This window comes from Panicum virgatum, chromosome 4N, assembly GCF_016808335.1.
Source record: "Panicum virgatum strain AP13 chromosome 4N, P.virgatum_v5, whole genome shotgun sequence".
Taxonomy (NCBI): domain Eukaryota; kingdom Viridiplantae; phylum Streptophyta; class Magnoliopsida; order Poales; family Poaceae; genus Panicum; species Panicum virgatum.
Window position 1 is genome coordinate 39426055 of NC_053148.1, and position 13419 is coordinate 39439473.

The 13419-nt window shown below is 45.3% G+C and overlaps 1 protein-coding gene across 1 annotated transcript in view; it reads right to left on the reverse strand.

The window, feature by feature from the left end:
• Positions 1-681: 681 nt before the first annotated feature.
• The window catches only part of LOC120669389 (disease resistance protein RPM1-like), a 40889-nt gene continuing 28151 nt past the window's right edge, over positions 682-13419 (reverse strand). Inside the window, exons 3-5 of the mRNA XM_039949150.1 lie at positions 945-3597; positions 805-825; positions 682-716 (exon numbers count right to left, since the gene is read on the reverse strand). Coding sequence (XP_039805084.1) covers positions 682-716; positions 805-825; positions 945-3597 — 2709 coding nt within the window. The remainder of the gene's footprint in view (positions 717-804; positions 826-944; positions 3598-13419) is intronic.

Here is a 13419-nt window from a genome sequence, read left to right on the forward strand (position 1 = left end):
TATTGTTTGAGTATTGATTTACTTTCTGACCCCCAAAGGTCCACTGTCACAGTGTGTTGTGTTCGTTTATTTTCCACCCACGGTTTGCTTTCTCTGCACACTGGAGGTGCCCTTATTTGATAATCATCATTTGATGATTTAGAGTTCCTACAACTTGTATATAGACTCCAGTAGTATATCAACCAGGTATGAACTGCTTTACCCATGCTAATGATCACTGGATCAGCACATTAAGCAACTCACTGAAGAGGTTTTGCCAATGATCGTGTACCATAGTTTGTATATGAATTGAAATTGTACACAGTATAAATAAACCAAATTGAAGTTTCAAGAGGCACAAGGAACTCAATCCAAGCCACTTACAAACGCCATACCTGTTACAATCAATGAAACTGAATGGTCGCACTCAAATAGTTGCACATTAACACACCTACGAAGCCACTGCGTTTAGCTATCGCAATGCTACAGAAACCTCTAGGCACCACAGGATACGTAACAGTTACCTTACAAAAATTATATAATTGATGCTTCTTTGAAAACAATACATACAGTGTTTATTGGACCTCATCGATGTGTTATACATTTATTATAACGATTTGAAAAGAAAATGGGAAACGGATTCAACCATACTCAACAGAGGTAACACAGGTATGGTGTGAAAGCAATGAAACTCACATCATGCTAATATTTTACGATGGGGTTCCTCCTGGGTTTAACTGCAGATAAGGACATAGTATTCATCAAGACAAGATGCATTTAAAACTTTAATGCTGTATCATGAGCAGCGAGAAAGATTGTAACTACCTTGTCGATCTTTCACTGGAACTGCATGACAGGGATGTGTTTTAGTCTTCCCGTTTCAACGCTTTCTTGCAAATTTTGTCGGAAACGAGGATGCAGGCTGCGAAAGTAGACATCCTGTATGGATGAGAGAAATTCCATACCATCCGGAACACTGACTAGCTCTTTGAGACCATCAAGTTTAAGATACTCAAGACAGATCAATGCTCCTTTTTCTATGTAAATTCGAGTAATGTGTTCCATGTCTGTCAAGGACATCCCCTTCAACTTTGGGAACCAACCATCATGGAATCCCAGTTCTTGCCCATCGTATGCCCCTTTAACTTGCAAGCTTGTTAAATTCGATAGCTTAGAGAGGTATGGAATTGGATTTTCTGTAAGATGGCACCCACATAAACTTAATCTGACAAGAGTGTTGCCAGGAGCCGAGAACATTGGAGATTTCAGAACTCCTTCTGCCAGTCGACCTGTCAATTGAAGCGTCTGAAGTTCCGGTGGCAATGTCAAGGCCTCTAGCATTAGCACCTCATCCTGGTTGCATGCTTTGACATTTAATCTCAGGAGGTGTTGCAGCTTCGATAAAGTACAAAGTTGTGAGCAGTACTTGCTTCTTACATCTGAGATGTAAAGACTCCTTAGCTGCACCAAATTTTCTAGATTGCTGATAAATCGTTCACTGGCTCGGACTTCATCTAGAGTTTGTAATTCTGTTAGATCCCAAAGGTTATCATTGGCTGATCCCACACCTATTGAGTGATTGAAACTTGAGCTTCCTGTGTGAAGCAACTTCCAGACAAGTATGTGCCGCAGTTTCTTCAATTTTGCAAACCCACGAGGAAAACTCGACAACTGAGTCCTTTCAAGGCTTAGTGTTTGTAAATTATGGAGTCTGGTGACACTTTTTGGAAGCGACTTCAAGTTGGTGTCATTGAGGCACAAATATTTAAGATTAAACAATTCTCCAATCGAATGAGGAATAGTCTCAATAGGCAGGCCTGACAAATCTAGCACTGCAAGATACTTAGATTTAGATGGAACCAATGAAGACCATGAAGAATATAGCATGGTTGTGTCAAATAGTAAAAATGTTCTTAGCCTACAAGGATCTATGTTTAGTTTGAGATCTTTATTGCAGCGAAGCACTGAAACTCTGCGAGAGTCTGATACATCCTCTATAACCCCAGGTGTGTCATCATAAGTTGAGTTAAAACTCTCCTTTTCAGACAGCTTAATTGCTAGTTCACGTACAAGATCATGCATACGGAAACGTCGAATCCTGCCAAAACTGTTCCTTTCTGTGACTTGAAGCATGCTCCGATGGACAAGTTCAACGAGATAACTTTCTGCAACCTCTTCCATGCTCATTGATCCTCTCTGTTCAATAAACCCTTCTGCAATCCACAATCTGATCAGCTTCTTCCTACGAAGGAGATAGTCTTCTGGGAACATAGCACAATATAAGAAACAATTTTTCAAATAATTTGGTAGGTGCTTGTAACTTAAGTTTAAAATCCACTCCACATGGTTTAGATCTGGGTTGTTCTGTAACTCCCATATCAGTTGACGGTAGAAACACTTCCATTCCGTTTCACTTTTATCCCTGAGTGACAACAGGCTCCCTATTGCAACAATAGCTAACGGCAAACCTTCACATTTCTTCACGATCTTCTGACCCCACTTCTGCAGTTCTTGGGAAACAATAGAATTTTCGGTTTTCCAAAACACCTTCCTGCAAAATAGAACCCATGCATCATGCTCATTCAGAGGCTCTAGCGTGATCTTGCAATCGTCTTCAGCAATTGAAGCCACTTCGTCAATTCTTGTTGCGACTACTAGGATGCTCCTCTTGCCACTACATCTAAAAAATAGTTCACCAATCTCCAACAGAATTGAAGCTCTCCACACATCATCCAGTATGATTATGCACCGCTTTTTATTCAGAATTTGTTTCAAATCCACTCTTATCTCCTCAATGCTCATCTTTGCAACATCAGACTCCTTTTTCTCGTCAGTCACATAGAGTTCTTTAAACATGTTTCTCAAGATATTATCAATGCTACACAATTGTGACACTGAAACCCATGCCCGGCAATCAAAATGGGACCCTTCTCTCTTGTAAACATGGTGGACAAGGGTACTTTTGCCCAAGCCACCCATGCCCAAAATTGTAATAACTCGTGGAGATCCTTTTTCTGCGTACAACAACTTAGTCAGGTTTTCTCTTTGTTTATCAATTCCTACAAGCATGTCCACATTGTTTGGCTGACTGTTTCTCAATATATGCACTTCTTGCTTATTACTATTTTCTGGCATCTCGATGTCAAGTCCTCCAGGTATAGGCTGTATCCATCGGTCTCTCCTGCATGACAATTCCCTAACCTTCTCCCTTATCTTATCAACCTCAATGGCAATCCTGTCCAAAGAAAGCAAGACCTGTGGCCTGTTGAGAATTTTCCTCATACTCCAGGATCCCATCCTCCTTTGTTCACCAATTGCATATATGTACTGATCAACAATGTCTTCTATGTCAAATGACAGCCTCCTAACTTGGATAATCCAAGTGTCCAAGACTGTATTGCTGCACCCCCTGGCACTTGTTTTCTTGAGAAATACATTTATCATCTCAAGTTCCTCCTTTATCAACTCCATGTTAGTAGGAAGTGATGTGACTAAATCAGGTTTCTTCACAAGCAAGGGCTTTGCAAGGTTTAGCATTTCTCCTGCCACAGCAATGCTTATCTTTCTTACAGCTAGAAGAACAGCAATCTCTGCCATTTTCTTGTCAATGTTTTTCTTCTATGGTTTAATACAAATAATTATGCTATGCTATTTTGAGCACATATGTCCACCCTGCACAGTCATATATATACACAAACAAAAGAGTAATTTGTCAAGTCCGATATGCCAAGGCAATCTGCATACTGAATTAATTTTCTCCCAGATTGTTTACTAATTTGGAGCAATGTTCAGCAGTAACTATTTAGAAATATTGAGAGTTAAAACAGGGATTAAAAATGTAGTACATTAATTTTTGTGCTCGAAGATTTCGATGGGACACAAGTGACTTATTTTCATTGAAACCGAGCACAATTAATTCTTGCCTGTGATTAGTGGATCTCCAAACCCAATCTTATTGCCCAGAAATACCTTGTTCTTCTTATTAACTTGAAGAGATTAGTAACTATTACTTGACACTAATACCTATTAAGTAATAGGAGGTAAGGAATAAGTATTGAAAGCTACTCAGTACCATACTCTAAAGGAAGAACAACAAAAGAAATTCTTTAATTACCTCCAATTATATGATCAAACTAGCAGGCATATTTCGGCAGATTATTTGCAGCACTTCTTCAGCTTCGGTTACAGAGGATCAAGAATGAATAATGGTGGTGCCCTCTTGGAGCTGGAAATAGTTCCTCAACCACCATACCCAATGACTAAAATGTAGTCATCCACTTTGACTCGATATGCAATTCAATCATTGAGGCCTTTGAGCAGCATAACGAAGTGAGTCCCTCAACAGCTACGCCAGTATCTAAAGGAATCACCAGGAGTTACAATTAGTGTAATTCAATGTGCAGCCTATGGATGGGAACAAAACAATTGGCGCAGAGACTAGAATGAACATTAGATGAACTGCAATCGAATGTTGCTATCATACAGGAATGGAAGGAGTAACTGAGGATTAAGCACCTTGCCCTTACCGCGTTATATCTGATCAAAACATGGGTGGGAGGCTCACCTGATTTGATTGCTGGTTCGTTGTGCTTGCCGATTTGTATCTTCTATTACAGGGAGATAGCTCAACATGCATACGGCTGCTCCTGGATCTGAAAACCACTCGTCCTGAAACCTCAATGTCAACGCTTACTAGTGGACATTTACTAGTGAAATAAAGGGTTAAGCTCCTCAATGGTCACGCCATTTGATAGAATAATTTACATGATGCTTGTGATCCAGTTTTCTATAAGTTAATTTAGCGATTCTTGATGAAACAATGGCCTTGTTTGGATACCTTCTAGAATTCTAGAATGCGCTTCCCGTGAAGAGAATCTCGAATGCATAAAGTACTAAATGAAGTTTATTTACAAAACTTTTTTAGGGATGGGTGTAATTTTTTCGCGACGAATCTAATGATGATAATTAATTGATGATTGGCTACGGTGACGCTACAGTAACCATCCTCCAATCGTGCGGTCAAAGACCTCGTTAGATTCGTCAGGGTTCCTAGCGCAGGGGTTTTGGAGTTGGTTTTGTAAATTGCTTTTGTTTGACACCTCTAATGACTGGTCAAACCCCGTTCTAGAATCTCTAGAACACAAACCAAACAAGGCCAATATTGTAAGAACCACCCAATTTAACACCATTTTAAGCAAACTGCCGGTCACCATTCTTAAGATAAGAGCTAGCACATGTTTGCCTAAGAGCGTGCCATATGCTAACCCGCATCTAGAGACTTCGACAATGACACCTCATTCACTTGAAATGATATCAAATCCGGTAGTCCCGGTATGTAACAACCCACAATTTTACATAATAATTGTACGTGCAAAAATGAGGAATTTCAAAAAAAATTTGGGTGGAGTGTAAATAGATAGAACAATATAAAAATAATTCTACTCATCTTCCTCTTAGTAAAAATAAAATCAACTTAAATGTAAGGATTTAAAATGCTAGAGTGAAAAATATTTGGATCTTATGGGGATCTATGCCTATGCATTGTTCAAATTTATTTGGATAATTTTGGTTTGAATTTGGGTGGTATTTGACAATCAAACACACAAAAACTAACCTAAACCTAACCAGGCCGAAACCTGCTAACCAGCCCAACCCGCCTAGCCCGCTAAACCGCCCGCGTCCCGCTTGGCCCAGGAGCGGCCCAAGCCGCCGCTCACCCCAGCCCACACCGCAGTTCGCCCGCCCGCGTCGCTTCGACCCACTGACAAGTGGACCCCACCTGTCAGCCGAATACCGCCAGGGAAACTATTCCCCTTTCTTCTTTCCTCGCCACGCCGCTCACCCGCCTTTTCCCATTGGCCCCGCCCGCCCCGCTGACGCACACGCCTGCCACCTGCACCCTGTCGGCCACCACACCGCGCCACGACCCCGATCCTGGCTCAGAGATGCCTCGGATGCGCGCCACGTACCCACGCCTCGCGGTCGTCCCATCCACACTGCTCCTCAGCATCCAGGCCCCGCCGGAGACTCAGCCACCGCCTATAAGTGTCGCACTGGCGCCGTTGCGAAACCCTAGAGCCCAATTAGGGTTTCCCCTCACACCGCTGTCGGAATTGGGAGAGGAAGGGAGAAACAGAGGAGGGGAAAAGAGGAAGGATCCGCAGTCGCTAGAGTTCTCCGCCAAGCCTGCGCCCGTACGTCGACACCGACGTAGCTACGCGGCATGACATTGCACCACCGGACACCTGCACCGCCTCTCCACTGTGTCAAGCACCGACGCCCCCGAGCCCGCCGGTGAGCCTCGCCGCCGCTCCTATTCTCCTCCGTATTCCCGTGCCAGTGTTGCCAAATGGCAGCATTAGTTGAACCTAGCTAGCTCTAGGAACCCCCTAGCCCTGCTTGCCGCCTGCAGGGACCTCGGCACCTTGAAGTTGCCCAAACCCGCGCGGAGTCGTGCGCGGCTTTGCCGCAGCCAGCAGCCGAGCTCCGCCGCCCTTCTGTGCGGTCACACCTCGTGTGCGCCGCACAGGCGTGCGCAGGGTATACCTGATCATGGGCTACCCAACCTGACCCGATTAATGCGTGGGCTGGGCTCGAGCCAATTTTTTTGGCCCGACAAAAAAACAGGCCAGGCTCGGGCCGAATTTTTTGACCCGAAACTCGACCCAACCCCGATTTTTATACACAAAAAATTGTGTTAGTCCCGACTCGACCTGAACCCGACCCGACCCCACCATGTGATGGGTTGGGCTCGGGCCAAAAATTTTAGCGCGATGGTCGGGTCGGGCCGGGTACGGACCAAAGAAAAAAATGTCGGGTTTTTTTACCCGACCTGAACCCGACCCGATAAATGATTAGGTCTAGCACAGGGGTACCACAAGGCAGGCCCTTTTGGCCGCCTTGGCATCCAGGCCTATCGCCGCTGCCTCACAGCGGGCGGCTGCGCTGCCGCTGACTAGCCATGGCCTTGCCATGGTCAAGCCAACGCGAGCATGCATACCCCCGGCCAATGTCCATCCCTTTAGTCCTTCCTGAGCACGTGTTTGCCCAAAGGCCAGACCTTTGCTGGCCCTCACAACGAAACGTTGCTGCCGCGTCTCGCCATGGCCCCGCCATGGACGCGCGTGCGTGCGCGAGCTCATGCGCCGGTGCCCAAGGCCGAGCCTTGCTCCGACGAGGCGCTAGACCGCACCGCCCCTGTCCTTGGACCAGCCGCCTGGGGGCTCGTCCTCGACGCGACGTTGCTAATGCGACGTCGACGCGCACCGACCCCTGGGGCATTCCGTCGAGCACCCAGCGCTCGAGCCACACCCACCCCGGCCACACACACACGCAGGGATGCTGCACCAGATCCGGAGGCCGCCACACCGGATCATAGAGAGGAGAGACACACTGACACGCGGGACTAAGGTGTCAGCGATAGAGAGAAGGAGAAAAAGAAAAGAAGAAGGAAGGAGAAGAAATGGGCCACAGCCCAAAAAACACCGCCGGACCGAGCCGGAGTTCGGGCCTGACATGCGCGCGAGAGAAACGGGCCGGATCACAGCTTTGGGCCCATGAGCACAGTCACTTGGCATGCCCTGGGATGACATCATGCTGACATTAGCATGACGTGTCCCTGAATTTCTTTTTGATTTTTCGAAATCCAATTATTAATTTCAGGAATCCTTTTGAAGTTCAAAAATTCATAATAAATCAACTGGAGCTCCAAAAATTATGAAAACAATTTCATAATTTTTCTAAAATCATGATCTACACGTTAGAATAGGCCTTGAGTGCTATTTGGATCTACGCGTTAGAATACATATTTACGAATAGGACCTACCTCCGAGGAGCTAACTGAGGACCAGGAGTGTACCAGAAGACCCAGGAGTTCTACGAAGAACCACCAGGTTCATGCACATCTACGATTGAACTACCTATTAGGCATTGCTTGCTAGATTTGCTAGCACTTTACTTTATGTTGAGATGAACCTGCATGGCCTACTTTATTACCGTACTGCTTGAACTCCTATTTCCACCATGTTGAATGGATGGCAAAACCTGCTATGCTTTGCTGAGAGTGTGTTGTGTGGGAATTCGTGATTGAGTGTCTTGGCATGAGTGGAGATCCACCATATGTGGAGTTGGTGTCTAGGATTGTAGTGGGGGCGAGTGAATTAACTTGATCTTCAGATCAGGGGCTAGGGATTATGTGTTGGGCACATCCTACGGAGCACCTATGGTGGGTGCAAGTTCCCTTCGGAGAGGTGTTCCTTCGGGGACCACAACGGAGTTTGGCGGGCAATACCTGTAACAGGTGTCGATCGCGGACCGTGTTGACGGATACGCACTTGGACGGAAGTACTCACCTCGGCAATTTAAGGACCTGGGTTAGTGGACCTGGAGACGGAATTATGTCAGACGTGCACACCACTATCCATTATGAGGATGGATCTGATCCGAACAAGCTACGCGCGACACCATACCTTTAGGAGGATAGGGCATCAGTGTGAGGGGGAGAGGGCTTGACCCTATGGCCCGCGATTAGCAGGATTCGATGGAATCCCTCTGTAGAAGGCTTCATAGTCCCAGGCGATCTCTCATGGGAGGACGCAACCCAGACCGGTAAAGCAGGATGGTGGTCGTAGCTATTAGTTTCATCATAGTAGACCGGTGCCTCGGGGTCCGTCGGGTCATTCTCGGCTGATGTTGGGGCGAGTGGGACCAGGTGTACAACCACTGCAGGGTGAAAGCTATACGTATAGCCGTGTAATCGGTCATGTAAAACTCTTTATCTGGCTTCACTTTCATAGAGTAGTGTTACTTGGTATCTCTACATACCGCTAGTCTTACTTCTTGCTTGGATAGCAGTTGAGGCGAGAGGAGGGGGAGTTCTCGAACCAAAATCGGGGATTCTTGGTGGTGTGTGTTGACTTGGAGTCCGGGATGGCCCGCGTCAAGGTGTGTGGTTGAAGTATATGTTATATATACTTGCTCGCTGCTTGCATACGAAACCCCCAGCCTTCTCCCTTGACTATAATTTTATACCGATGCATCCACAAAAAGCTGCATTTTGATGGTGAAATGAATGTTGAGGGTCGTTAAGTGCAAAATATGACCGTCAACTATACTCACTAAAGAAGGAAAACCATACCTCTTACTCGCATATTTGTTTTCGTCCAATCATGAAGGGCATAGGGGGGGAAGGTTTCCGTCGCATTCAAGACGATGACGGGTGCAAGTTCATCCCGTTCTCGGGGTGGCTCGAGCTCGCACACTCCCAATCCTATGCCTACACCAAGCATGATGGACTATGAAGAAGAAGAACAACACGAATAGATGCAAGCCGAACCGCAAGCCGAAACCATAGAAATTGACGAAGATGATGCTCCCTACCTCGACTTGTGAGATGATCATGAATGACAAGGCTATGCCATCCTCAAGAACCGAAGCTTCATCCACACCCGAGCCTTCGATCCGGAACTCCTCATCAAAACAGGTATGTACGAAGACTTCACTAATATTTGGCATGCAATTGGATGGGATAACTTCGTTGTCGTTGAGGAGTACGGTTCTCGATTCCTCACCATCCAATTTCTTTGCACTCTTCGGGAGGTGGAAAAAGGGGTCTATTTTCGTCTTTTCGGGAAAGAGTATTTGCTTTCTTGGAAAACTTTTGCCAGCCACCTCGATTTCAACAAACACTGGCCAATTTCTCTTGAGCAAGCTTGCCGCGGTTTTAATCGTCATGAGTTTTGGGGCTAGATTTCGGATCAAGTTGTCCATGGCAAGTTTGCACCTCGGTGCAGCGATATTCATAATCCAACTTTCCAGTTGATGCACAAGTGGTTAGCCATCACTCTCTTTCCAAGAGACGATGTCCGACCCGTGCGCAATGATGAGTTGCTCATACTATATGCCATGGTCAACAAGATCAAAATCTCCCCCGCGCAAGCATTGGTTAAGCAATGGCTTTCGAATTTCATGGTGACGGGTCCTATTGAGTGCCCTTCTTTGATTACTCGTACCGCTACACGTATCAGTGCCTTAGAGGGGAATTTCATTCCTTTCATTGAGGGCGACCATACGTATATCGATGAGGCCTATTTGATCCAAGGTCACACACTCAAAAAAGGCCCGGATGACTCTTTGATTTTCTTTTTCTTGGGCTATACAAATGAGATTCTGCTGCCCAATGCGGAGTTCCATTTGTATAATTACCATTCGCTAACCATCCCTCTCATTCCACGAGAAGGGGGCGTAGGAATAGCTCTACCGGTTTGCTTGGCAGGATAACAAGAAGTAGGGCCAGAAGGGAAGCTGCACCAACATTACCGCCTCAGCAGCCACAGTACTCATATCAGCATGAGGCAGGTGGTTCGTCTTGCCACAGTGCTAGCACTGAGGAGTGGGCATGGCAGCCACCAAGCCGCCGGTCCACCAGTTCCAGCTCCAGCGGAGCCCCGAGCCTCACTAGACGGACGGCCTCATCCCGAGGGTTCGGCGCCATCACCCAGCAGCTAGGAGAGCTGCGGGTGCAGAGTGATAACATTCAAGACATGCTGCAGAAACACATTGAGATGTCCCAAGCATGACAGCGTCATACTAGCGAAAGACTCCACGACATGGAGCACGGACAGCTTCAACGATAGGAGGAGTGGAGGGTCTACTGCCATTGGACGGGTTTTAATCCCGACCAGCCGTAGTGAGCCTGAAGCTAGCTTGGGGGAGGACCTCCACGAGAGGTAACTTGTATCATGTATCTTTACTGTTTCCAAATCTTACATGAAACCAAATAAAAATTTGCTAAACTTAGAAAACACCAAAAATATATTTTTAATATGTGTAGTAAGCATGGTGTGAGTTTTCTTTGTTGAGATGATGAATAGTTGCTCTGTTAATTTCCTTCATATGCTTAGCTACAACTTTACGCTCTACCTAGTTTTGTGTTTGTTGGCTAAAAGTTCAAACCTTAAACTTGAATCTTGTAGGTAGCGAAAAGCATGATCCGAATCTAAGTTGTTGCGAGCTATGATATAGTTAAGTAGAGTTGCTATGATCTTCTCTTTTGTGATGCTTGATATCCAGAGTATTTAATTTTGAAAACATAAAAATAAAATAAAAGTTCCTCCATGATATGAAATTCCCATCCAAAGCCATATGTTGTTTTCATTGCAAAACCCTCCACATATTCAACTTGCTATCTCATTGAGATTTGTCAAATTATTGTGACCCTTAGTAAGATTCATTTTATACTCCCATGATCAAGATCACGTACACGTTTCCACCACATGCTATGCTTCTACACTAGAAGGAAGCAAATATCCTTCCATCCACAAAATAAAACTCCATGTCGATGTATGACACCTCTCTCTCAAAAGATTACATCAAGGATATGGGGCTATGCAAAAAGAAATAAAAAGATGCATACCCAAAGAAGGTATGCCACATGCTTCGGCATGTCAAAAAAAGAGAGAAAAGGAAATAAAAGATGCATACCGAAAGAAGGTATGCCACATGCTTCAGCATGTCAAAAAGGAGAGAGAAAAGATAGCCCCTTATCTAAAAGAAAGAAAAAGAGAGATGGTTCATATAAAGGAGTTCATACACTATCCACCAAAAATATCCACACACTTGCACATCTTGATCAAAGTTTATGACTTGTTTCTCCTTTGGATCCGGTTTTTGACTTAGCAAAATATGAGAAGCAAGTATGCCTTCAAACCCTCCTTACCTACAGCTTCACAAAAACAAAGCCATTAGAGATAGGTTGAGGTAGAAAGGCACAATAAAAAGCCTTGGTAAGGAATTATACACATTGAACGATCCGAGAGATCATCCGAGGAACTTTACAAATTTCTTTTGAAAAACTTTACAAAACCTCCGGATTGATGGTTGAGCTAAAGAGAAAGAAATATGAGCACTCTATGATACTGTTATGACTCTCAACCGCCAAAGATGAGGTGAAGCTATAAGCCCCACAGGAGTAAGGTAAGAGGTAATAACAAATGCCAACTTATTCAAAATCAAGGTAATAAGCATTTGGTTGTGCCTAAGTATGAGTTGGAAATTCAACATCGTACCAACTCCTGATCAACAACAAGTGCCCAGTTTTGCTCGGGCCGAGCAAAAGGCTAGCTTGGGGGTGTTGTTGACGGTCATTAAGTGCAAAATATGACCGTCAACTATACTCACTAATGAAGGAAAACCATATCTCTTACTCGCATATTTGTATCACTAACCTAGCTCCATAATTGTTTTCGAAGATTTATGTTTTCAGGAGAACAAGTCCGGAATAAGAAGAAAACATAAAGAATACGCAGATGAAGTCGCAGAAGATCGCGTCCTGCGTAACTCATGCAAAAGAGGCCCACATATTAGAGCAAACCAACTAACCAGACCCCGGCACCGACGTACCAACATCAGGGACCACCAGGCAGACACCCAGGGGAAGGCGGTGGCCAGGGCCGCCAAAGTGGGGCCGGCCGACCCATGGGGTTGGCCGAACCTAGACAAGCATTTGTCTAGGTGCACTTTGGTGGGAAGTACGTTCTGATCCTCCCGAAGTCGGTTGCAAATGTTTCCATATGAGGAGATGGTGGGAACCGACCTCTCCAAGCTATAAAAAGGGCCTCTCCTCTAACACACCACTTGGAAGCCTCTCTCTCACACTCTCTTGTGACTTGTACTCCTTAGGGTAGTGGAGCTAGGCTAGTTCTTCAACTCCTTAGCGAATTCCAGTCGTCTCGGGGTCGGCGAGCAATCCTCGGCCTCTGGTATGACTTTGTATTCCGACTATCGTTATGCTATCCATACATAGTTTGTTCTTGGTAATCTTGCTATGTTCTTAGCTTGCTTAGCCTTGATTGGTGCTTTATCAAGTTATACTAGTTGCTTGCTTAGACCAGATGATCTGGGTAAGGATATCGGTTCGTTGTGCTTTCGGGCTTGCCTTAGCATCTTACCTGTCCATCCGAAGGGTGGGGGACCCGGGGGTGCTAAGGTAGTGACCTCATATGCGAGCATGGTGCCCTGGTATGCGGGATCCCTCGGATACGATGGTGCTCCACGGTTTGACTGGGGTAGACCGCAGGTGGTGTCAGCCCTGTCGGTCCGCCGGGAAGCTGCTTCTCGGTTAGCATACTCCCCAACGTTCGGGTATCGTGTAGGAGTTCATGCAAAGATGAAACGGGACAGGATATTCTCCAGTGCGGGTCATTCTCCCCGATGTCCCTAATTTTCTAGCACCTGTAGTTCTAAGCATGTGGCTAACATAACTTACCTGCTAACATGAATAGTATACTAGGATCTGTTGCCTATGCTCCCGCTAACCTTAGGTGTATTTGTTTATTCATTATTTATGAGAGTTGGTTGTTCTCTGTGTGTCACATTACCCTTGATTATCCTTTATTATCACTTACCTCTGTATAATCAGCCGTTTACACCTTATCTCATAAT